Genomic DNA, 26,779 nt, shown 5'->3' with positions numbered 1-26,779 from the left:
AAGCATCACTGTATCTGACAGTGGAGGCTGAGCATAGCCATCGTGGCAAGTAGCCATTGATAGCCTTATGCTCCATGAATTTGTCCTTTAAAGCCCTCCAAGTTGCTGAGACCATCGCTGCCTCCTGTGGGAGTGAGTGTCATGGTTTAACTTGGTGGATCAGTGCCAGTGGATTTGCCCCGAGCTATCCCTTCGGATTCATAACTGAACTACGACTTCAAACCACGTTGAAAGCCAACGCTTTGTGAAAGCTGTATTAAAAGTCATTGACAAGTTTTCAGCGGGGTGTTACAATCACCACAAACTTAAGTGACTCGGTCTTTTAATTGAAAGTCCCCCAAAGTGGTTAATTAAACCTGACGAACAATGTCCAAGCCAAAAACCCACAGTGTTCAAGAACTCCTAATTTAATAGTTTAATAATTTCGTTGTCCCCGAGAGGGGGCAATGACAATAAAGATATTATTATTATTATTATTATTATTATTATTATTATTATTATTATTATTATTATTGTTATTATTATTAATAAAACTGAACATATTTTGCTCTCAGAGCTCAGGAATGCCCCTTTCTGAGGTCCTCCATGCTCCCCTTTCATGCTCAGCTGCCTCTTAGATCCAACCGCAACATAAGAACAACAGTCTTGCAGCTGCCCCATACAGGGACTGAACTTGCAACCTTGGTATTATCAGCACCACGCTCTAGCCAACTGAGCAATCCAGGCAACTGAGTTTGTAGACACCTGGCTGATGGGCTTGCTTGGTGGGTGGTAGCAGTAAGCAGAACAGGCAGAAAGAACAGAGGACAGATTGCAAGAGTTAGGAGGTTCAAGGAGAACAAGCAGAGAATGGAAACATAGGCATCCATACCAGCAGGCGACAGGTAAACTAAGTGTGTTGGAGAAAGCTAGACATCTTTCCAATGTTTCTGTTTAATCTCTCTTACAGCTGACATATCAAAGTGGGTAAAACAATAATGAACGCGGAGTGAGGAAGAGACTCGGAATCTATAGGGCTTTCACAAATAACAAAAGAAGAAAAGGAAGCAAAGCAAAAGAAAGGAAAGCTCTGTGGCTGACTCTTGCCAACTTTCCCCCGAGAAACTTGTCTATACCACCTGAACAAAGAGCGCCTTCCCTTCCAAATAGCCTCTACAAGGTTTACTTTGGGTTGCAGTCGGTGAAAATCTGCCCATCTGCTATTACAGCATGCAAACTGCATGAATAGCAGAATAGTGCGTTTGACAAACTGCTGGTATGCCATACCAATTCCTTTTCAGTAATGTCAGCAATTCCTTAGGTATCCTACTATTCCCCACCCACTCGTGTTAAAAGGTAAGTTTAGACTGGTCAATTTCCAGAGCCATCAGAGACATCAGTTATAACAGCTGCAGATCCCTCTCTATGTGCCTACTGTGAAAGATTCGGCATTGTTTTAAAATTTAGCTTAAAGTGTGGGATATTTGGCTGGTTTCAGTAACATAACTGTGGGACACGAGAGCGGTCTGAAGTCACCCAGTGCAATTCAGTTTCTTAAGCTAAGCCGCAACCCAGATAGACTATCTGATATGAGCCACCGTGATCACCTTCCAAGGACAGACGAGATGCAAATATTACTCCTCAAAAGCAACCATTCGTGAGTTATCTTACCACTGGGTATCCTATTTTTGCAGCAGCTCAGACATTGCCCCAGGAGCAATTGGCTGAAGCAGTGCTGCTAATAATGAACAGCAGAGTGTTCCCTCGGATAATCATTCCACCTGGAAGGAGCAGAGAGCAGTTGAGGCCTTCATGCAGTGAGAACAGCCTTCTTCTTCTTTTTTTAAAAAAGGGCCACATTTCCCCACAACCCACAGATGTGTGCCTTATTATGAAATGGCCCAGATACACTCTGTGTGACACCATATGTGTACTGCAGGGATATCCAACATGGTGCTCTCCAGATGTCGAACTACAACTCCCATGAGCCACAGCCGGCACGGCAAATTGTTAATAGATGATGGAGGGCATCTTGCATCTCGCTGGCTGGCTACCAATGTCCTCCCCTTGCCTTTCCACAGGCTATGAGGTGGAAATCGTCCTCAGGGCAGGACCCACCATTCATACTGTGGGAAGTCTGGTGCATTCAGCAAATCTGCCCACATTTTTGCCCTTGTTTCTTGCTGGCTATGAAACAGCACAGATGGCTTTAAACCCAATTTGAGACTTACAGGGGCTCAAAAGCCCCATGAGTTTCAAGTTTATTTTAAGAACGTCAGAAGATCCTGCAGGATCAGGCCAGTCACAGTGGCCCATCTTGTCCAGCATCCTGTTCTCACAGTGGCTAACCAGGTGCCGGTTGAAAATCAGCAATCAGGACCCATGAGCACCTTCCTTCCTGTGACTTCCAGCAACTGGTTTTCAGAAGCATTAACTGCCTCTGACCTTCCTGGCCCCCTGACTCATGAGCAAGGAAAAGAAACAGGGAAGTGATCTCATTTGGCACCAGCTGGAAAGCGAACCTCACTTGGGCCACTTCCAGATAAGCTATTTATTTAGCATTCGTTCTGACTTGCTTACACAAAGCTTGTGGGGAAGTCAGACAACGTTGGCTATTTATCAGGCATTCGTTCCCATTGATTCGCAGGGAGGGTTGCACAATGTACGGACCCTTTCCAGTGTGTTTTCTCATCACCATCTCTCATTGCAAAAAGTCCAGCTTTAGGATTCAAACCCTACTTGGACAATGGAGGAGTGGAGGAAGGAAAAGTAAGATGAACCTGAGCATTCAAAGGCATTCAGCCCCACCGGTAAGGGCACGCAAATGAGATCACAAGGCCACAACCACCTCCACACGAGACAACCTTGACCTCTCTAAGTCCCAGGATTAACGTGTGATTTGTGACCATATGTGTTTTCATTTTGCATTGTAAACTGAAGCAAGAAGATTTTTCTTCAGTCCACTGGGAAACTCAGCTACGCTTACTTTCCAACTAGGCCTCGCACAGGCCCTTGCTATATTCTTCGTAAGCTTAATGGACAAATTTACCACAGAGCAGGGTTAACAACTATTAGCAAGAATGGTCCTTTGGCAGCGGAAAGGGGCGATTTATTTGCTGGATATACGCAAAGCGGAGGCTACAGGCGGAGGAAACACCCATCAGCACAGGTGTAAAACGTCAATGACGCATTTGTTAAAATGGCTGGCGCAGTTTTTATTCTTTTGGCCTCGACAGAGTCTAAGTACAGTTGTGGGTTAGCCCCCATAGAAAAGGTACTCCACCCCACCCCCAGAATAGTTCATTATGAACTGGCCAGCGTCAAGTGTCATGCAGAGCTGTCTGATGAAAAACACATGTCTGCAGAAGCAAAACCCAGCCACATTACACTTTTGACTTAGTCACGACATTGTGAGGGGGGGGGGGGACTCTCTCTCTCTCTCTCTCTCTCTCTCTCTCTCTCTCTCTCTCTCTGCTCTTGCCAACAAAGAACTGCCTGTTTCGTTTACTTCCCAGAAACAGCATTAGCCTTCCAACAAGGTCAGCAAAAATACTGCTTTTCAGTTTGGAGCATGCCATGGTCCAAAAATCTGTAAAGTATTAAATAAAAACACACTGCACTGTCCTACGTGCACAGAGAACCTTCTCCTTGGGAGTTCTGGGTGGAGAATAATAACCATGCAGAAAACTCCTGGCCATTAGGAGCAGATACCTAGAGAGGTGTAGGGCAGCAAACACTCAGCATCCATTTCCTATCCTCAATGGTTGGTTGTTAAAACGATGCCGGTGCAATGCCACTCATTTGGATTAATTGCAAAACAGTTTTAACCAGGTGGTTTTTAGAGACTGTTTTTAGAGTATGCACCTTGGAGTTGTCCTTCTGCAGTACACCTGCTTCCTGCATATAGCTAACTGTGGTCTGACAGCAAAATCCTACACGTTTACTTAGATGTAACTTCCAGGGTGTTCAATTGGGCTTATAACAAGCACAGCTTTTTTAGGATTGTGGTCTTCATTGCACAGGTGGAGCTGTGGGATGTGTGGGTGGCGGGTAGAGACTAAGACACTGGCATGCAGTTTTATGAATGGTATTTTTGCACTCTTAAGGGTTTTCTCTGGATTGGACTTCGCAAACCCTATATAAGAGTCTGCATTGTGAGACAAGGTGACCTAGATTCTGTGCCAAACAAAGCTAAGTTTTGGAGCATGCACATCTTTTGGAAATCTAGATAATTCTGCTCATACTGCACAACTTATTTTGCCTCCGCTAGCCATGGTGAAGATGGAGCCATAGAGGGTGTTGGAGCCCCACTCACAGAAAAACACACACCACTCAGTCCATTTCCCACCCTGGCTTCTAAATTTTCACCAGGCATTGGCCACATGCTGTCATGCCTCTCTTTTCAGATTTATGGATCAACAGCCTGCCTTTAATATGTATTTCTAAAACCAAGGCGCTCAGGATGCTAAATGTCTCCCCGAAGAGCTTGATGTCCAGCTGCAGAGTCACAGAATGTACATAGCCCTTCCAAGAGAAAACATGATTCTCCACATCAAGGTACATGCAGCATACATAGCTTCAAATGACTCAAGTAAATGAGCCAAGCAGGAAGAGGGAAGCAGGAATTCCCTTCCAAACCTGAATGTGGCAGACACTAGAAATTACTACCCAAAATTACTGTAGACCTTACTTTGCCAAATTAGTACCACCCAAAAACCTGTTCCCCACAGAAGTGTTGTAATGTTCATTTCCTCCTTCCAACAGGGGCTGGTAGAAGTTTAGGGTTTTTTTTGCAGAATCCACTGGTACATTTCTGGGAGATTTGAAGAAGATCAGTAAAAAATTTCCTACTCCCAATTATTTAACACACAAAATTGAACGGAGGGGGGGATTATCCATCATGGCCTTCTGCCAATCATTTACCTGTCAGCTTCTATGGCCCTCACCTGCAAAATATGCATATTAATATTGCTTTTGGCCAGGTCTGTGTGGTGCTCTGATGGTTGGCTTTAAGATTTGTGTTTTAAGTTGTGTTGTGTTGAGTTTTCAGGTGCAGATCCATATTTGTAGATTGGTATTTGTAGATTTGTATGGCTCACTGAAGTGGAGTAGATAATTGGCTCTGTCCTCTGGGAGACCTTTTCTCGCCTGGTTCATTGCTGGTGAATCTCAGAATTTCTAGTAATCAAGAGGAAGTTCCCACAAGTCCATCTCTGTTTTATACCTTCTAATTGTGTACACATTTGCACACCAGTTCTGGCCTGTCTCTGGTTCTGACATGGATAGGCTTCATGTAATTGCTTGATGCTTACAGTATGGTGTGTTCAAATTTATCAAATTTGTTCTAGCTCAAGGTGTCTCCACCCTGAGATGGGGTTAGGTCAAGAGAAAAGACGACTGGTCCAAGATAACTGAGTGGGGATTTGAACTCAGGCCTTTTTCTCTCGGGCTGTCTCTGCCCACTAAACATCACACATATATTACTGCTTACATCTGGAGGATGACATTTGAGAAAGTAGGTATGTCTAAAACCAACCCTCTGATTGTGAAGCAAAATCTTTTAAGCCTGGTCTTCCATCAACTGGGTGAAAGGAAACACATTTCTACAATGGTCTCGTAAGGTAGCAAAAGCATCCTGGGAAATGATATATAATGAGTTGAAAAAAATATTGAAAATAACATTTGTTTTAAAAAACAACAACCCAGAAGCTTTTCTCTTAGGAATAATAGGTTTGGAGATACCCAAAGAACAAAGGAAATTATTTATGGAACAAAGAAACAGTTCCAGCTAAGGAAGACTGGCAACAAAAACTGATGGTATATGCAGAAATGGCATATGCAGAAGATTAAGAAACCAAGAAGAGAGATGTTTTAATATAGAATGGGGAAAATTTATTGATTATCTGGAGAATTACTGTAAACAACTGAAATCACTAGCAGGACTGATATAAAAACGTGCAGTGAGAATAACTTAAATAGAACATAAAGGATGACTAGTAGATAAGATATGAACTGGATATGCAATGGGGAAAGATGTAACAAAAGTAACTGCAGAAGGGGGGGAATGATTGGATATTTCAATTGGATCTGCTAACTCAGATGTGTGATTATATTGTAAAATGTGAAAATGAAAAATAAAACATTTTTGAAAAGGAAAAGCATTTCTACAAAATGGGGCAGAAGTTGATTCTGGTGCCTCAGAAATTATACATGCATCACCTGAAAACTGTATTATTCATCACAATCCCCATCTGGCACCTGCCAGTTCATTTCAGGATCTGCAGTGCTTAAACACAGCTTGAAACCGGAAGAGCTTTCACAGTGCAGGTGAAGCAATGATAGAGCTGAGGCCGGGGCTTTGCTCTCTCGAAATCTCAGGTCTGGTGTAGCGAACACCAGCTTTGGCAAAGGTAAGTTCATTCTCCTTATTTCTGGAAGTCCCACATGACTAATGTACCCAGATCTGAACAATCGCCACCTCTGAAGGTCACATCCCATATTATCACAGCAGGATATGGAAAGTGTGGTTCACTCACTCATTGTTGTTAACAAAGATTTGCACTATGCTTTTATCTGTAGGATTTCCTGGTGACTTGAAGAAAGAGAAAAAAATAAGTCAGAATGGATGGAAAGTACTGATGGAGCCAAGCCTGAGAAAGCCTGCCCTATCTCCTCCCCTTGAGGGGGGCACTTTCAAGGCAGTTTGGAGGGGCAGTAGCAGAGGCTTGTGTTTTCCTTGCCTCTCCTTTTTTCCCAACCACTGTGAAAAATACAGCATAGGCAATTGTAAAGTGTGCCTATGTGAAGCAATGATTCTTCAACATCAACTTCGCTGGACTGGTCATGTTGTGCAGATGTCTGATGATCGTCTTCCAAAGCAACTACTCTACTTAAAAATGGAAAGCGTAATGCTGGTGGTCAACAAAAGAGGTTTAAAGACTGTCTCAAGGCAAATCTTAAAAAATGTAGTATACACACTGACAACTGGGAAACACTGGCCTGCGAGCGCTCCAGTTGGAGAACAGCCTTTACCAAAGGTGTCATGGGCTTTGAAGACACTCAGGACACAAGGGAGAAACGTGCTAGGAGGAAGGCACACTTGGCAAATCCACACCATGATCAGCTCCCACCCAGAAACCAATGTCCCCACTGTGGTAGGACGTGTGGATCCAGAATTGGCCTCCACAGTCACTTACGGACTCATTGTTAAAACCGTGTTTATGGAAGACAATCTTACTCGGCTATGAGTGATCGCCAAAGAAAAAGAACACATGCACACACACAAATATATAGAACATATATCTTGCACATGTGCACACACACACACACACACACCCTAATGTGAGCATGCTGCCTTCTAGAGAGGAGATGGCAGGAGTAGTGTTCTTCCTCCAATTCTCCTCCTGCTGTGCTGCTGCAAACCTGGTAATGGAGAGATTTCCATTTGTCTGCATTCATAAGAATGCTTTTTTTTGCAAATTCAGTTCTTATTTATCAGCCAAGAATCGAGCACATCAAATCGTAATCCTAGCTGGGGGGGAAACCTCATACATGAATAGCAGTGTGGGTGGCCACTTGAAATGCAGCTGCATGAAGGCAGATCTATGTCATGATTGCACTTATGTGTGAAGCAGCGCCATGTGCGCCGATTCTCATTAAGATAATGCAAGCCATTTTTAATGCAGTTTGCGCTAGCATGACGCAGTTGCTTGAAAACACTGCTGCAGGGAGCTGTCACAGAGGGTGCCCTTTGCATTTCATGGACTTCTGATTCCACTTACCCCACACACCTGTGTGTGTGTGATTGTGTGTATATAGGGTTGCCATATTTCAAAAAGGGACACAAAATCTCAAATAATAATAATAATGAGGTTTTGAGCTTTTTTTAAAAAAAAACCAAATTCACCCAAGTCTACACTTTCTACATGGGCTGCCATACGTCCAGATTTTCATGGCCATTTCAGCGATTTCCACCTGGATGCTGTTTACAAGGGCCAAATACCGGCTATGTCTGGGAAACTCGGAACGCATGCCAACCCTAGTGTATATCTATCTATCTCCATTCACAAACAGTTTGGGCTGTATCCACAGAGTTGTGTCCTTCATGCAAGGACTTCAGCTTGCTCAATGGAACCTCTTTTCTCTCTCCTTCCTCCACATGTCCCCTGATCTGTTCTGGGAGTTCACCCAACACTGGAGCAGATTTTGCAGGGAAGTACCATAGTGCTGGAACGCGGGTGGCGCTGTGGGTTAAACCACAGAGCCTAGAACCTCCAGATCAGAAGGTCGGTGGTTCGAATCCCCGCAATGGGGTGAGCTCCCGTTGCTCAGCCCCTGCTCCTGCCAACCTAGCAGTTCGAAAGCACATCAAAGTGCAAGTAGATAAATAGGTACCGCTCCAGCGGGAAGGTAAACAGCGCTTCCATGCGCTGCTCTGGTTCGCCAGAAGCGGCTTAGTCATGCTGGCCACATGACCCGGAAGCTGTACACCGGCTCCCTCGGCCAATAAAGCGAGATGAGCGCCGCAACCCCAGAGTCGGGCACGACTGGACCTAATGGTCAGGGGTCCCTTTACCTTTGCCTTTTATGCAGCGTGGGGGGGAGTTTACTAGCCGTTGAGCTAAACAGGCTTAGTGTGGGAAAATGGGAAACCTGAATTAACAGGTGAATGAAGCAATTAACTTTTCAACAGCAGGATTTACTGTAGCCATTTCTCTACTTTGGGAACCATAAGAAGAACCTGCTGTGGGACCTTCTGATCAGCAAGCCCATAGTGCTAGAAGGTGTCCTTGCATGAATAGGACGACTTTATTGGTTACCACCCTTACTGTGTGTGTATGCAATCTGCCAACAGAGGGGAACACTTCATGCAACTGATACAGTGGGCTCTAGTCCATGGAAACTTATGCCGCTAGTCCTGAAGATACTATAAGACTTTTCTTTTTAAAGGGGAGCTCACCAACCAGAGCTCTCCCCAAGTGGCTGCACTTCAAAGAGCCACTCTGCTGTCATTTGCACATGAGAACCAGGCCAAAAATCCTACTCTGCTGTGCCAAGAAGGCTGACAGAGAAAGAGTGGCCGATACATTAGTTCAACACTGCCGGCGGAAGCCAAAGGATAAAATACTTCGGATATGGAAAGCTGTCCCAGAGAACCGGTGTGGCATGGTTCTCGACTCAACGGCAACTCGTTGGGCCCTTTTTCCTTTGACACTTCTACCCCTTGCATCCAGCTCAAACACCAGACCAGCTTTTCTACTTGCCGCCCATCAATCACGTCACAGCAGCAATTGAAGAGGCCTACAGCCTGTCTGGCAAGCCAATGGTGCAGACTGCCAAGTAGGAAGGTCAGATCGGAATTCCTTTTCGGGTGGAAAGGATAGAAAGGGGGAGGGAGTAATTTCTTCTTAGTTTCTTGCGGAATTGCCAACTGGAAGGAAAGGCAAAGTAGCATTAGCGGGAACATTTTGGTGTCAGCAAGGCCTCTAGGAAAAGAAACCAGGAGGGACACAGGCCATAGCTGAGCGACAGAGAATCTGCTCTGCATTCTGAAGGTCTGCTTGGAGGATACAGCGTAAAGGTAAAGGACCCCTGGACAGTTAAGTCCAGTCAAAAGCGGTACTCATCTCGCTTTTCAGGCCGAGGGAGCCAGCGATTGTCCACAGAAAGCTTTCCGGGTTATGTGGCCAGCATGACTAAACTGCTATTGGCACACAGAGGACTGTGACGAGTGCCAGAGCGCACAGAAATGCCATTTATCTTCCTGCCACAGAGGTACCTATTTATCTACTTGCACTGACGTGCTTTCGAAATGCTAGGTTGGCAGAAGCTGGGACAGAGCAACGGGAGCTTACCACCTTCGTGCGGATTTGAACCGCTAACCTTCTGATCAGCAAGCCCAAGAGGCTCTGTGGTTTAGACCACAGCGCCACCCGTGTCCTGGAGGATACAGAGGTGCATGTGGGTAGAAACTAGCTTATTGCACTAAGTTAACATTTAAACTATTGGTTCTACCCACTTTAACCACTGGCGCCATCCACCATTGACACATGGCCATTGGAAGGCTCTGTCATGGATTGGCTAGAGGCAGAGGAGCGGTGGGAGGCACCCAGGGGAACCCCCAAGGGAAGAAGGGTCAGAGCCAGGGGATTGTTGGTGGGAAGACAATGAATGGTCAGAGGGAGAGGAGTTAGCAGACTGGGAGGAGAAAGTGTCAGAAGCTGAAGGCACAAGAGGGTTTGGTGAGCAGGAAGAGGCTGTGGCAGAGAGCAGTCCAGAATCAGAGGCAGAAGTAGAAGCTGGAGAGAAGGGGGGGGGCAAGAGACACAGATATAGCAGGCTGCTGAAGGAGCCAAGGAGTCTCCCTCTCCTGCTGCAACCAGCTCCCCTCCCACGAGATCTCCTAGAACATGCAGAGAAATGAAAAGAGCAGGACAGAGATGGGTTGTGTGCAAACACAGTTTGCGACTATTTGGGAAAGGCCCTGGGGGGGGGGGAGCCGAGGAGAGAGTGGTGGGACTGCAACTGTTTCATTGGAGCAAGACCTACTGGGAAGAGTTGCTGGGATCACCAGGCCTGCGCTGTTGTGTTTCTCTGCATAAGGAGTTATTGCGGACTTGTCAAGTTTGTTCTCAAAGGAACAGACCATTCCATAGTGGAACCATGGAATTCGCTCCCATAGGAAGTAGTGAGTGCCGCCATTTTGGATGGCTTTAAAAGAGGTTGAGACAAATTCAAGGAGGGTAAGTATCAATGGCTACCAGCCAGTGTTCTCCCTTCACAGTCAGAAGTAGTATGCCTCAGGCTTCCCATAGTCCTTTGCCTGGTGACTGTGAGAACAGGATGCTGGACAAGATGGGCCACTGATCTGATCTGGCAACCTCTTCTGGTGTTCTTATACAATTTTTCTCTTTATGAAGGAATACTTTCACCACACAGGTGGTTTTTAATTTAAAAACCAAAAAAACCAAGACACACATCTTCTTATAGTCTGGGAAACTGTTCTTTGCAAATAACCATATTAGGAGAAGGAATCAATCAAGACTCAATGTAGGACAGTGCCAGTATCAATATGGATTGCAAATTGAATGCACGCAGTTAAGAAGATGGTCCTGCCATAAGCACTAGACATAAATACATCATGAAGAAATACAAGAGATAAACACACACCGGCAGAGATCTCAGAAATATTGAGCTGGGAATATGAGATCTTTAGCTCATAAATCTACGGCATGAGTCAGAGACTAGAAAGCAATGGGAGAAGCAAAACCAGGCAGAACAACTGTTAATTTCAATCACTTTTTACCTCAAGACTTATCTACGGTGTTACTACCGTTTAGTTGCATTATTGTTGATAGACCCTCCACAGGTACTTTTGTGTGCTTCCCTGCAAACATAGATGCAGGGGAGATATAAAGCAAAAGCAACACGCCGTACAGGAAGAGCCAAACTTTCCATCTCATCATCGGAAGCAGTGCAAGATAAACACACACAGACACACGTGTTTGCAATTGGAAGTGCAGGCCAGGACACAGACCTGGAAAAAAACTAGGCCCCCACCTTGTTCATGGCACAACTTCAAAAGATTTTTTTAATTCCTCTGGTGCTGAATAACGCGAGGGCAACAGACAGAGGTGTAGCCTGCTTTCACTAAAAGGTTTTGAACCAGCTATTGCCAGAAGGGTGGTTTTGACTTCTTATCCAGTTTCCATTCTGCTTGTGTTGTCTGGTGGGATGTTGGCACAAGAGAACTGGCTTCGGGGCTCAAGCAGCGTTCCAAAAAATCTGCTTGCTTAAATACCTGACATGAACTCAACGAAACAGATTTTACAGCATTGGGATACGGCCGGGGGGAAACGGGTCTTACTGCCACTGAACTGCAAACACCGGTGCTCTGAAAACCAGAATTTGCAAATTAGGAGACAAAACATAATTCAGCAGTAGAGCACAGGCTCTGTATACAGAAGGTCCCAGGCTCAATTCTGGCATCTCCAGCTAGAGCTGGGAGTGTCCCCTATCTGTAGAGCAACCACCACTGAGAGTAGACGAATGGACCAATGGTCTGATTCAGTATAAAGCAGTTTTCAATGTCTGGGAATGTATGCTGTGGTCCCCCACTGCCAGCATGAATCTCTTCTTCCCTTGTCAGCTTTATCTCTAGCTTAGTAGTCACTCCATGTAGGTATTAACCATGGTTAATGCTAATCAGGTTCCCTCTTAACCAGGTTTTAAAAATCCAGTTCAGATCCTGATTTTACATAGAATTACGATTCCCGAAAGAAAAGTGTGCAGTGCAATTATATGCATATCTACTCAAAGAAGCTCCAACTGAATTCAACTGGACTTACTCTGGGTAAATGTGAATAGGGTTGTAACGGCTATGATTAATAAAGAGAAAGTCCACTTCTTTTTTCAAATAAGCATGCTCATGTGATGAAATGCCGTTGCACTCAGAAATTGCTTCTGGGCTTCCCATAGGCATTTGGTTGACCACTGGGAGATCATGATGCTGAACTAGATGGGCCATTGGCTAATCCAGTAGGTTCTTCTCACATTCTCAATGACTACATTGGCCCAGGCTGCAATACAACAGGCAAACCATTCAGGAAGCATTCTCCATCAGGCTTCCTGTGCACTTGGAATCGCAGTTTGTAATTGCATTGTCTAACCTGAGTATGCATGGGACTATACATGCAACCAACCAACCAACCAACCAACCAGAGCCCTATGTGAATTACAGCCTAGTCTTCCCCAATCTCATTTGCTCAGATGCTGCATTGATATTCACTAATTCAAAATAACAACTTTGCATTTGTCTAAAAACTTGAGTACATCCTCATCTGCTTAGTTTGGTTAGTTTTGGCTCATATAATCTGAAGCATATTGAATTCCACTTGCTAAAAAATACCCTGCGATTTTCTGTCATAATCTCTTAAAATGGTCAGTATTATTTATTTATTAAAACAATCTCTGTACTGCTTTTCCTGTAAACATCACAAGGCAATGTACAAAAAACATTAAAAGTATGTTAAAACCTAAAGAATAAACACAGTAACAGTCAACATTAGGCCCAAATACCTGGCCACACCTAGGTTACAGCTCGTGGTTTGTCTGGAGAGAGGTAAACCATGAGCCTGAATTCAGATGATATACCAAGCCAAACCATGGCTTCACTCAGCATAGCACAGCAAGAAAACCACTAAAGAAAAGAAAAACAGCTGCAATCTTCTTTCCACGAGTCTGTATATTTGCTAATTCATACTAAACCATGGTCTGGCTTAGGGTTACATATGAGCAGGAGAATTATTACAGTCAACTGGCCTATGAAAAATTCATCTTTAGCAGACACCACAGTGCCATCAGTCTAATTCAAAGGGGAGGTGATTCTAAAGAGACCCACTTTGCAAAGAAGTATGCAAATAGTATCTTAAGTGCATACACCAATCTGGTCAGGGAGGCCGAGAGGTGCATCTCAGGGGTGAGGGTCTGTCAATTATGGGCTTTCTCTTCCACTGGGGGCTTGCCATTTTTACGATGTTTTATTAGGCCAATTAAAACCTCTGTATAGGCAGCTATGTCATGACTGGCGTTGAGCAAGAAGAGTGTTAATTTCAGTTTTTAACAATGTATTACTCACTCCGATCCTTAGGATATTGCAGGAAGCAGGCTCACTATTACCATTTGGTATGACTCACTTAATTGTCCCCTAGCCTTCGGGGGTTTACTCAGGTTTATTCTTTATATTTAATTCTCATGATACATTTGCCACTGTCCAGTGACTCAGAGAGCAATCCCACACTCCCCCTTTATGCTCCAGATAAAAGTTGCTGAGATAGTTGCCAGGAGAAAGCAAAAAGAAAGGAAGTTTATCGTAGCACAAATAACACTCATTTGGTTCGGCGTTGCAAATCCAAACACAGATCCACAAAGTGAACTTGAAGAACTCCCAGGTTATCTGCATATGGTTATGCATACCATCCATTCACAAGTTAATGTGGTTTCTCTATCCAAGTAAAACATAGCAGAAACTCAGACCCTCCAAGTGTCCCTATTTTCCAGGGACGTGTCTGATTTATAGAAGCCGGGGCAGTTTCTGATTTGATCCTGGAATGTCTCACTTTCCCTTAAAGGTAAAGGGACCCCTGACCATTAGGTCCAGTTGTGACCGACTCTGGGGTTGCGGCGCTCATCTCGCTTTATTGGCCGAGGGAGCCAGCGTACAGCTTCTGGGTTATGTGGCCAGCATGACTAAGACACTTCTGGTGAACAAGAGGAGCACGGAAACGCCATTTACCTTCCTGGCGGAGCAGTACCTATTTATCTACTTGCACTTTGACGTGCTTTTGAACTGCTAGGTTGGCAGGAGCAGGGACCGAACAACAGGAGCTCACCCCGTCACGGGGATTCGAACTGCTGAGCTTCTGATCAGCATGTCCTAGGCTCTGTGGTTTAACCCACAGCACCACCCGCGTCCCTTCCACTTTCCCTTAGGCCATCCCTATTTTCATTGAAGAAATGTTGGAGTGTATGGAGTTATCTGACCCCCTGAGCCATCTGAGCAGCCCTGTATAGGAAAGTTTTTTTAATGTTTATGTTTTATTATGCTTTTTGATATGTTGGAACCTGCCCAGAATGGCAACCCAGTCTGATGGGTGAGGTATAAATAGTTTAAAATTATTATAATAATTATAATTATTATTATTATTATTATTAGATAGGTTGTCCCTATTTTCATCAGAAACCTGTTGGAGGGTGTGCATATTTACTATGACCTGATACCAAGAAAGACTTCCAGGAACAGCTATCAAGGGGAGGTGGGCCCTCTGATTTCACCCTCACTGCCTCCCAATGAAGGCCTTAACCCAGAAGGGAAAATACATCAGTTTATGAATCACAAGAAGTTAGGCAACATTCCCCCCACCTGTCATACTGAGTGTCCATCAAAGGGGAAGCTTTTCATTATTTGGAATCGTGCTGCTGTTTGCACAGAGTCCAATGCCCTTTCTGAACATCCTGTTACTCACCCAGGTTGGGCTGTGACATTGCCATGGATCTCTGCGATACAGGGGTGGAAGCGGCTGAAGGATGATGGCTCATGTGGTTCAATGGCTGGGTCATGGTCTTTCGAGGATCTTGCCACGTCGTAATCTTCTCTATATGGCTGCAAAACAGAAACGCAGGCATTTTAGGCTGAGAGGAACTGGGGAGATTTCAGTCACAAATATGACCCAGAGCTCCGATTGTTCATCTGTGCACATCAGCCATTCCCCCTAACTTTTGCTAGGTCTTACAACTGTAATATTTATCAGTATCCAAAAAATTTCCATCATCCCTGACCGCTGGTCCTGCTACCTTGGGATGATGGGAGTTGTAGTCCAAAAACAGCTGGAGAGAGACCCAAGTTTGGGAAACCCCAGTTTAAACAATATGCCTTTGTACTCTGATCGTTCTTCCCCCACTATCCTTCTCTCGTGTTATCTTCATTTCCCCTAATATTATGTTGGGTTGCTTTGTGTAAATGTAAATGCCTTATGAATAATAATAATAATAATGTAAATGCCTTATGAATAATAAAAAAAATAGAAGTCATTCGAATATGACTTCTCGAATATACACTCGAATATGAAAAGATATACACTCTGTCACAACTTTTACAAGTAATTCGAAGCTTGGTTTCACCTTTACCCTACATTTTCAAACTTTGCAGCTCAAGGTCACTTTCACTTTGTACGTCTCACATGCCCTTCCTTCCAGCGACTGACTCACTTCCTCACTTCAAGGTTTCCTTCAATACTAATTCATTCTCCCTTTGTATGACACCATACAATGTTTGCCTTTCCTGTATTCTTTAGCTTCCCAAGCTGCCGCCCCCTTCCCTCTGATTTTGACTCATTTCAGAATAAAGACTTGAATAATATATTGGGCTGAAAGAGTTCCCTTGTGAAAATAACCTGTGAGCGATTCTTTCAGTGCAGTCATACCTTGGATCCCGAACGCCTTGCAAGTCGAACGTTTTGGCTCCCGATCGCCGCAAACCCGGAAGCGAGTGTTCCGGTTTGCAAACGTTCTTTGGAACTCGAATGTCTGATGCAGCTTCCGATTGGCTGCAGGAGCTTCCTGCAGCCAATCGGCAGCCGTGCCTTCGTTTCCGAACGTTTTGGAAGTCGAATGGACTTCCGGAACAGATTCCATTCGACTTCCAAGGTGCGACTGTATTAGGTAAAGGTAAAGGGACCCCTGACCATTAGGTCCAGTCGTGACTGACTCTGGGCTTTATTGGCCGAGGGAGCCAGCGTACAGCTTCCAGGTCATGTGGCCAGCATGACTAAGCCGCTTCTGGCAAACCAGAGCAGCACACGGAAACGCTGTTTACCTTCCTGCCGGACCGTACCTATTTATCTACTTGCACTTTGACGTGCTTTCGAACTGCTAGGTTGGCAGGAGCAGGGACCGAGCAACGGGAGCTCACCCCATCGCAGGGATTTCAACCGCCGACCTTCTGATCAGAAAGTCCTAGGCTCTGTGGTTTAACCCACAGCGCCACCCACGTTATGACCTTAAATGAGAATGCTTCTAGCAGAAATGAGAGTAGGTTAATATCTATTTGACTGCTGGATAAAGTTTACAAATTTGGCAAAGGATAGGTTCCCAAAGGCATGTTTATGAGAATAATTGCGATGAAGCTCTCCTTGGTTGACCATTTGGTCTTAGTGCCTTAAATGAGCCATGCCCATATTTTCCCCACAAACTATTTCTTAGAATCAGAAATCCAACTGTTAAATCGGAATGCGCATGCACACACAGACTTTATCATCTAGCTCAGCAATGACTGACTGGCAGAAGCTCTCTTGATTCTTGAGAGGAGATCTTGCTCATATTTAAGTGTTTGCCCCCAAAATGGGAATGCCAAGGACTGAACCTGGGAGCTCCTATCCAAAAACCAAATTCTGAAATGAATGGATAAACTGGTAGTTTCAAAACGTAAAGACAGATTTACACTTAAATGCCATTCATTGAGGGCTGGTGCACATACAACAGTCTCCATATTGCAGTGTTTCACCATATTCTTTTACCATACTAGTTTTAGCCAGTAATTAAGCAGATATAAGTGTACTCTCCTTTCTCCTGCATAAAAAAAGATAAAAGCTGCAGGTGGTGACACGCTTGGGATTTTAGGAGAAATCAGGAACGTTACTGAAAACATACAACTTGCCTGCAAGTTGTAAATCACCAAACTCAGTTAGGGAAGCTGTTTAAAATCCAACTTAGCACCTTCATTCAAAACTCAACTTTCTTCCTGAGGTCCAAAATGTAGCTGAAGCTTTTACCACAAGGGTGCCCGTGTGCACAATGGTACCCTTGACGTCTTCCCATGGTGCCCGCAAAGGATCTGAACGCCCCCGTCCCCCCAAGAAAAGCACATAGAAATTAAGGAGGAAGCCGGAAGAGCAATGCTTTCCCTACTTCCTCGTTCAGCTCTACCTGTTCCCCAAGGCTTAGATAAATTCTAGTAGATTTTACTTTCACCCCAATCCCTAGGGGGAAATAATGTGAGTATGCACATACTTTCTCCCTGTCATTTGGTATGGGGCTGATCTGAAGGGATAAGTGACCAGAGGGTGTGGTGCCTAAAACCCAAATATGCTGATGGGCCTTAAAAAACGGTGAGCACTGTTTTACTGTTTCACCTGCATATTTGCAATAAGACCTGCACCAGCTGTTGGTACTTCCAGGAGGCTGCGGAAAAGACTTGCCACCATTGCCCACCCTGCCATTTGAATTTTGCTGCAAATGGAGGAGAAATGTGAGAGCCTATGTCATCTAGCCTGTATGCCAGCTGTATGGCATCTACTCCTCGCCACTGAACTGCATTTATGAAACTTTATTGTCGTTTAACTTTCATTTTTGCCTTGTATTTATGCAATTTAAGCCTAGATTTTTGTTGTTGTTGTTGTAATACTGGATTTATTCTGTGTTTGCTAAATGGCTGATTTTTGTTATTTTGAATTTTCTAACATGCTCTGTGTTTTGTATATACAGTATGTATTTCCAGTGTTCTGATGTATTGAATGTTTGCTGTAGCACAGCTTGTTGTGGGAAAGCGACATACAGTATAAGTAAAATCAATCAATATTTGGGCAAGGTCCAAAATACTAGACCTACCGCCAATAAATGCTAGAGGGAGCAAACGCGAAGGCTTATTTTAACAACGCTGCCACTTTAAAAGCAGCCATTGTTTTCGGGAATAGCCTCTTCCTGCCCCCACCCCTGGTTCTGGCATGCTGTAAATGTCACAGCGCCAAGTGATATCTACTCTTTTGGGAAACACATTTGTCACACAGCACTCCCTTGCTGCAGCATTTGCTTTCTTGCTCACCAATTGAGAATGAAAGGAACCGCAGAGCCTAGTGTTTTGTTTTGCTCCTCTTTGCCAGCCAATACTCTAACCCTTCATGTAATCTGGACCAAACCCACTGGAAATGCCCCTGTTTTCTGCAAAGGGATTTGAAAGGCTGAGCCCTGCCAGCTGCTTCCTGTCGCTCCTTAGCTACTGGGGGTGGGGGGAATAAGGAAGCAAAACAGCACAAAGTACAGTGGTACCTCGGGTTACAGACGCTTCAGGTTACAGACGCTTCAGGTTACAGACTCCGCTAACCCAGAAATACTACCTCGGGTTAAGAACTTTGCTTAAGGATGAGAACAGAAATCGTGCAGCGGCGCGGTGGCAGCGGGAGGCCCCATTAGCTAAAGTGGTACCTCAGGTTAAGAACAGTTTCAAGGTTAAGAACGTACCTCCAGAATGAATTAAGTTCTTAACCCGAGGTACCACTGTACTAAAGCTGAGGTCACACAGAAAGGAAAAAGCAAGAGCGGACCCATGAAACACAGTGATAGATTTCAGGTTGTTGGAATGAGAGATGTTCCAACTTTGACTGTCATGGCTTCCCCCAAAGACTCCTAGGAACTGTAGATGGTTAAGGCTGTTGAGCGGTTCCTTCTGCTTGGGAGAAGGCTTTAAATGTGTGGTTTGGATGTGACTAACGCCACCCAGTGATCTTTGAGGCTGATTGGGGATTTGAACCCTCATCTCTCAGCTTCTTGTCCAACACTCACTGTCAGGTATACTGGGCTCCTCAGAACTTTAGCTTTCAAACACCCCACCTCGAACACATAATTGCCGAGCTTCCAGTGGCCTCGTGAAAAGTTTGAAAGCGTGTAAGCAACGATTCTTGAAGTTTCACATGCACAGGCATCGCTCAATCTCATAGTTAAGCACATAAACTGCCTTCCCTGAAAAGTCCTGGGAGGTGAAGAAAACTATCTGTAGTGTGGTGTTTGCACCACAATGCCTCTTCCCAACATGAGAGTGATTACCTGGCGTTGCAGTCAATCAATCAGTGACCACGCTTGCATCCACAGAGCGCTCACTTCCAACAGATTTGCACAACGGACAGAAACAAGTAACTGGGCATTGCTGCAGAGATTTCCAGATACGATGCAGAGCTCAACTAGAGGGAACAGGGACTCAAATATGCCAAACGATGCAAGAGAAGGTATTCGACGCTGCCTGAAAAACTGATCAAAAGGTTCAGGGTGCATAAATCTGAAACTCTGCAGCTGCACAAGAGAGAGAGGAATGTTCTATGCAAACATGAGATGTTCAAACTGCCTGAAGCTAGAAGCCAGGGAGTGCCCTGGATTGCCCTTCTGGTGCCATCCTGGCGAAGGAAAAGCATTTCAACTTCATTCAAGAGCATGGAGGTGGAATCTATTTGGAGGGGCGGCCTCACTCTGAGATACATCTAAATGTGCTCCTAGTTCAAGGAATTCAAGGGAAAGCTGCACTTAGCAAACATGGCTTAACTTCATAAGGTGCGGAAAGCTGCTTATTTATTTTTAAAGACTGGTTTATAATTAGCCCCCAAATTTCAGCTATCCCTGGAAAAAAACGTCTAAGGCTTTTTATAGGCCAAGAAAGCTGAGGCAAGTATGAAAAAAAGGAGAGAGATTCTTTTTATACTTGGATTCAAGAGAGCCATTCACTATCCATGTATTCAGACATGTAGAATAATTGCTCCTTGCTTTCTTTGGTGAAAGTAAGCATTCTATTCAGTGGTGCCTCGCAAGACGAAATTAATCCGTTCCGCGAGTTTTTTTTCGTCTTGCGGTTTTTTCGTCTTGCGAAGCACGGCTATTAGCGGCTATTAACGGCTTAGCGGCTTTAAGAAAAAGGAAACAAACTCGCAAGAACTCGCAAGACGTTTCGTCTTGCGAAGCAAGCCCACAGGGAAATTCGTCTTGCGGAACGACTCAAAAAACGGAAAACCCTTTCGTCTAGCGAGTTTTTCGTCTTGCGAGGCATTCGTCTTGCGGGGCACCACTGTACATGGTTATAATCAAAATCGGTACATCGGGTAAAACCAACTTCAGTTTGTTTGACCCAAAATCTGACCATTATCATGCACACACCCTGAGTATTTCTGCCTAGCTGGAATATGTCCTTAAACGCTGAAAATGCTTCTTGCTTGCCTGGTTGTGTGAGTGCAAGGTCTACTGTACCAAGCTAAAATTCACATTTGTTGCTCTGGCCACTTTTGCCTCTTATCCCTACAGCCACAGGAATGAGGCCTCTGTTAGCCTGCTCAGAGGGGAATGTGGCCCCGCAGCTGAGAAAGGTTCCCCACCCCTGATTCAAAGTCTGCTGGAACCAGGACATGCCAGTGTCTCTGAAAAAGAGAGGTCACTGAAGCAATACGAAACTGCCACATTATTGATTGAAAAAGAAGGCAAACATTTGTAGGGATTAAATCCTTTAGAGGGGTAAAAACAGGGAGGGGGGGAGTACGAACCCAGCATAATTCATGGCAAACTTTAAGAGAGAACAAAATCTTTGCATAAGCTTACGGAAAGCTTAAGACAGGTAAATCCTGAAGTTTGGTCGGTGACAGCAATCCACAAGCATTGTGTCAGCAGCAGGTTAGGCAAACCTGCTCTGCAGGCGTGTCAGGCTTCTGTCAGAGTTCCTGGTTGCAAACAGGAGCGTGTGGTTCTCAAAAAGGGGCTTCTAGGCCAGGTAAGTGAAGGCCCAGTAGATGGGTCTCAAAACAACAATGACAGGATGCAAGAGTACCTTACTGCAAAGTTATTTGCAGCTTCTGACATCCTTAAACTAGAATGCAGATTCTGAAAAACATCCTATTGTCATTTTATTCGTCACAAAAGAATATTCGGCGCTCCCTCTATTAGTGAATTCATTCATTTATTTATTATCAAAACATTTCTGTACTACTCTTCATCCTATTTGGATTTCAGGGTAGCATACAACACAATTTTGCAAACTAAATTGCACTGTAATGTAAATGTAATAATAATAATAATAATAATAATAATAATAATAATAATACCACCTCAGCAGACCAGGATTTGTAGAAGATTAAAATTCCTGGGTTAAATTAGAAAAATAAAAAATAAAATTTGGCCTGACTCCAAAAAACTTGCACCATACGCAGGCCTCTCCTTGGTAGTGGCGCCCGCCCTGTGGAACGCCCTCCCATCAGATGTCAAGGAAATAACTATCTGACTTTTAGAAGACCTCTGAAGGCAACCCTGTTTAGGGAAGTTTTTAATGTTTTGTGTTTTGTCATGTTTTTAATATTCTGTTGGGAGCCGCCCAGGGTGGCTGGGGAAACCCAGACAGATGGGCGGAGTATGTATGTATGCAATAAATAAATAAATATTGTCATCGTCGTCTTTGGGAAGAACATTCCCTGATGAGGGGGTCACTACTGAAAAGGCCCTGCCTCTTGTACAACTTGCCGCTGATAAAGAAAGCATCTGGAGAAGAGCCTGAGCAGATCTTAAAGCAGATATTATTATTATTATTATTATTATTATTATTAATTGTATATGCTGCCCTACACCTGGAGATCTCAGGGCGGTCACTGGTGTGCCAACAGGACCAGAACCCAAACCAGGCCGCTGAAACCCTGACAGTAGGTGTAGTAGACCAATGTACTTTAATGGTCCGGACTTGGGATAAGGCGGCTCCCTATGTTTCCATATAACTGGTGATAAAGGGGAGGTGGTGGAGACATGCCAAAACAGACTGAAGAGGATTGAGCATGCTCACTAGCCATGGAAAGTTGACTTTAGGTTGGAAAATGAAAATGGATAACAGTGAAACACGGGCCGCCTGGCTTGAGCTCTGAACAAGAGCACTCCTGTTGGGTCAATCATACTCGTGTATATATTTTGGGAAAGTCAGTGTGTCACATTAGTCCCTAATGCACACTCAGTTTAATGTTCAACATAGCTGGGAGGGGGCCGTGGAGCAACAGCAACACCCCTCTTTCTCTCCCTCACGCTATGGGGAGAGGCGAAGCTGCCCGGTCCCCCAATGCTTGGCTGAACAGCTGAGGGTTGGGTAAGTGAAAGGCTAAATCTCTGTCACCTCTCCCCCCCTCCCATAGCCGTTCAATCAAACAGCTACAGCGACAGCTGTAAGGAGGGAAGGGGCAGCAATGATGGCTGACACTGCCTCTTGCCTGATGAGAATTTTTTCTCCGCCCTTCGACTCTGGTTTGTGCAAGTTAAGATCAAGGGGTCTCCTGGTTGGACCACTTTGCAGAGCGAGCCTGAGAATCAGAATCGAGGCAGTTTAGGGCCAAACGCTACATTCCCCCGCGGGGTTACGTTTCCTTTTGGAACTTCCTACTCGAAAAGATTGCATGTCCTCCAGCATTTTGTACTAATGACACACACAAGATATTTTAAAAGAGGGACTAGCTTCTAATCCCTCACTTCCACTGCATCCTAGCCAAGAGAGGGAGAAAAAGAACCAGGGGTGGTGTTTTTTCTCCCCACAACCAGCAGGCAGCAGCATGAAAAATATTGCCGGTCCTTTTCTACTACTCGCCAGCTGTAATGATCCATCTCTCTGCACCAGTCTCTGTTTCCTGGATTTAATATTATACAGGCTCATGAAACCAGGTTGGAATACTTACTCAACACCTAAGCATTAATTGTTTTATAATAATAATCAAAGCAAAAGAAGAAGAAGAAGGGGAGGAGGAAGAAAGGAAACGTAGAGATTTGCAAAAATCTCCTATTTTTGTTTAAGGGGCTATTATAAACGTACATATTGTACAGAGCTACCACACGGGGTTCCTTTATCAGGGCTCTGCCGTGTGTTCCTGGGACGGAAGGGAGAGTGGATTTTGCGGCTGGGCTACATCAAAGGAAGGCGGCTTTACAGCAAGTGGGAAGTTGATGACTCATCAACTTCAGCAACCCACATGTTTTCACTCATTTACTGCTCTTCACAGGGTGACAGCTTACATTGTCCTGCACAATAACCCCGTCAAACAGCTTCCACCTCTACAGAGCCATTACTAAACATTGGGACATCTGTTTACAGAAAACCATTGCTCAACTGCTTTTGTTGTTCTTGTTGCCTTCTGAAAAAAAAAGAGGTGGTTCGTCCCCCCCCCCCCTATTTCTCCCTCAGAATCATCAACACAAGCTTTCCTTTCTTCTATGGCAGGGGTGGCCAACTCCCAAGAGACTGCGATCTACTCACAGCCTTATAAATTGGCAGTGATCTACCCCCTTTTGGGGGGTTCAGGTCAAAATGTTGAGCTTTTTTTAGGAGAGACTAAGTTGTTGAGTGATCTACCTGTTGGACGTGCCTGTTCTATGGTATTACTATGGTGATGGTTGGCAGGCAATTAAAGGCAACATCTCTGGAGCAGGTAATTGACCTTAAGGCCAAATGCTGTGAGTCAAAGGCCTCAACTCTCTATCAGACTATCCAGCACTTGACAGATATATTAGGCAGAGTTGTGAGAAAAGCAAGAGGGAACAAGCTGGGATGAGAGAGGGAAGAAGAGGAGGGATCTTGTGGAACGGCCTTCCCTGGAAAATAGCATCAAGAAACACTTACTTTTCTGCATGCACAAGTCCACGTGAATATCATTGTCACCCAGCCTCCCATTCTCAAAAAATACTTTTAACGAAACAGCGGCATCAAATGAAGAAACATCTGGGGTCTTTCTTTCGGTGGCGCTGTGGTCTGTACCACTGAGCCTCTTGGGCTTGCTGATCAGAAGGTTAGCGGTTCGAATCCCCGCAACAGGGTGAGCTCCCGTTGCTTGGTCCCTGCTCCTGCCAACCTAGCAGTTCAAAAGCACATCAAAGTGCAAGTAGATAAATAGGTACCACTCCGGCGGGAAGGTAAATGGCGTTTCTGTGCACTGCTCTGGTTTTGCCAGAAGCGGCTTAGTCATGCTGGCCATATGACCTGGAAAAACTGTCTGAGGACAAATGCCGGCTCCCTCGGCCAGTAAAGCGAGATGAGCGCCGCAACCCCAGAGCCGTCTGCGACTGGACTTAACTGTCAGGAGTCCTTTACCTTTACCTTTTTTAACATATCCTTCTGACCCTCTCTTTTCCCCCCAGGACTTTGTGATGAAAGACAAAGATGATGGTGAGGAAAATGGTATTATCTTGCTTACTGCTGCTCTCCGTTTTGCAAGGCAAGCTCCAGCCTGCTCTGTATACAATGCCCTCCAGCCCTTGTGACCACTCCCTTGACTGAAAGGCATACAAACTCGCTCACCTCAAGTGCTAATCTCTGCCTCTTCACCTGCATATATATCAGTGCCTCACTGGGCAGAAAAATGCAGCAATAGCCCCCCTCCAAGTACCTCAGGAAAAAGACCAGCCCTTTTGCATTTGCAGCTCCACTAGAATTCTATTCGCCGCATTTCTGAAATGCATGTTAAGTGGTTGCTCCTTTGTTGTTGTTTTGGTATTTCATTTTAACAGCACTTCAGAGAGGTATATAGTATCACAGAAGGAAGTGAGACTGGAAATATATGTACATTGTTATTGGGACCAGTTCAGGTTACTTGCAGTGGTGGCATACCCTCCAACATTTCTCCGGTGAAAATAGGGATGTCCCATTCCATAATGATAATTTCACTATTTATATCCCACACATCTTACTGGGTTGCCCCAACTACTCTGGGTGGCTTCCAACATACATACAGTGGTACCTCTGGTTACATACTTAATTCGTTCCGGAGGCCTGTTCTTAACCTGAAACCATTCTTAACCTGAGGTACCACTTTAGCTAATGGGGCCTCCCACTGTTGCCGCGCACCACCGCATGATTTCTGTTCTCATCCTGAGGTAAAGTTATTAACCCGACGTACTACTTCCGGGTTAGTGGAGTCTGTAACCCGAGGTGTTTGTAACCCGAGGTACCACTGTTAAAACATAATAAAACATTAAACATTAAAAAAAAAAAATTCCCTGCACAGGATTGCCTTCAGACGACTCGGGGGTCAGATAACTCCATACCCTCCAACATTTCTCCAGTGAAAATGGGGACATCCTAAGGAAAAGCGGGACATTCTGGGATCAAAACAGAAACCAGGACGGCTCCTCTAAATCAGGGATGTCCCTGGAAAATAGGGACACTTGGAGGGACTGTGGTGGAAGGGTGCAGTAGATGACACAGCATAAGGGGCATTGTGGGAAATTTAAATGGTGGCTTGCTGGGCAGGTATCTGGGCCAGTCGGCACTGTCTGGGAGGTGGGGTCCCAGCAACTATCTAAGAGCAGAGATGGGGAACCTGTTGCCCCTCAGATGTTGTTGGGACTACAGCTCCCATCCTCCCTAACCACTGGCCATGCTGGCTGGGGCTGGTGGGACTTGGAAGCAAGCACCATTGGGAGGGTCACATGCTCCTCGCCCCTGTGTTATATCCCTACATCTACAGTTCCCAAGATTCAGTGGGGAGAGGAAATGAATGTTTGGTGTGTTTAAAGCACTGATGCAGATATTCCCTGAGAAAACTGGCTTTCCCAAGGCCAGCTAGTGTGCATGTGGATGAACTGGGGGTTCTCTAAAAGCTGAGGAAAGGGCACTAGTGACAACATAGTCAAGCAGTAAGACGGCACATCAGTCCTTTGAGAACAGATAAAAAAAATTGCCAGAAAGACCAAGATCTATAGGATCCTAAGCCAACTCATCCCAGAATATTGCTGCACCTTATACTACACAGTTTAAACTTATTTAACGAAGCTACGAACATGAGTTTGACCAAACTGCGGGAGGCAGTGGAAGACAGGAGTGCCTGGCGTGCTCTGGTCCATGGGGTCACGAAGAGTCAGACACGACTAAACGACTAAACAACAACAAAACTTATTTATTACCACATTTAAGAGGCCTTTGACACCGCAGAACCAGCAATTTCTCTAAGACAGGCAAATAGCTTTCATGGTCTGTATCTGTATTGGAACTGTTTTTCAGATGTTTTTACTGTTTTATTGTTTGGTTTTTTGCTATCCTGGGCTCCTTTGGGAGGAAGGTTAGGATAGAAACTATACTACTACTAATCATCATCATCATCATCATCATCATCATCATACAAATTTGCTCCCTGCTGCTATGAATACATAACCTTGATTCATTCATTACAAAAGCGGTGTTGGCTATAGAATGGGATGGTTGGTGTGGAAATAAAAATCCACCAAGGAAGTGGAAATAATAGAATTTTCTGCATTTCATTTAATCGGATCAGGGAAAGCATTCTGAACCAATTTCACAATCGTACCCTTTTTGACAGCTGTTGAAACCAGCAAAAGGCTCAAGTGGGTGGGGGCTTCCACTTTGGCTCAGAACGCTCCCCCGGACCGGATCAAATTCAGCCTATCACTCTTCAGAACAGTCCCTGCTTCTCCAGCATTTGCAGGGACATTTTATATCCTACACCTGTCTCTTTAAATCCACAGA

The 26,779-nt window shown here is 44.8% G+C and overlaps 1 protein-coding gene across 1 annotated transcript in view; it reads right to left on the bottom strand.

Annotated features, from left to right (window-relative positions):
* The window catches only part of WWTR1 (WW domain containing transcription regulator 1), an 89,942-nt gene that overhangs the window by 19,936 nt on the left and 43,227 nt on the right, over positions 1-26,779 (bottom strand). Inside the window, exon 2 of the mRNA XM_028731273.2 lies at positions 15,003-15,139. Coding sequence (XP_028587106.2) covers positions 15,003-15,139 — 137 coding nt within the window. The remainder of the gene's footprint in view (positions 1-15,002; positions 15,140-26,779) is intronic.

Source organism: Podarcis muralis, chromosome 6 (genome assembly GCF_964188315.1).
Source record: "Podarcis muralis chromosome 6, rPodMur119.hap1.1, whole genome shotgun sequence".
Lineage (NCBI taxonomy): Eukaryota > Metazoa > Chordata > Lepidosauria > Squamata > Lacertidae > Podarcis > Podarcis muralis.
Note: the sequence above shows the minus strand (reverse complement) of the source record. Positions and strands in the feature narration are given on the sequence as shown.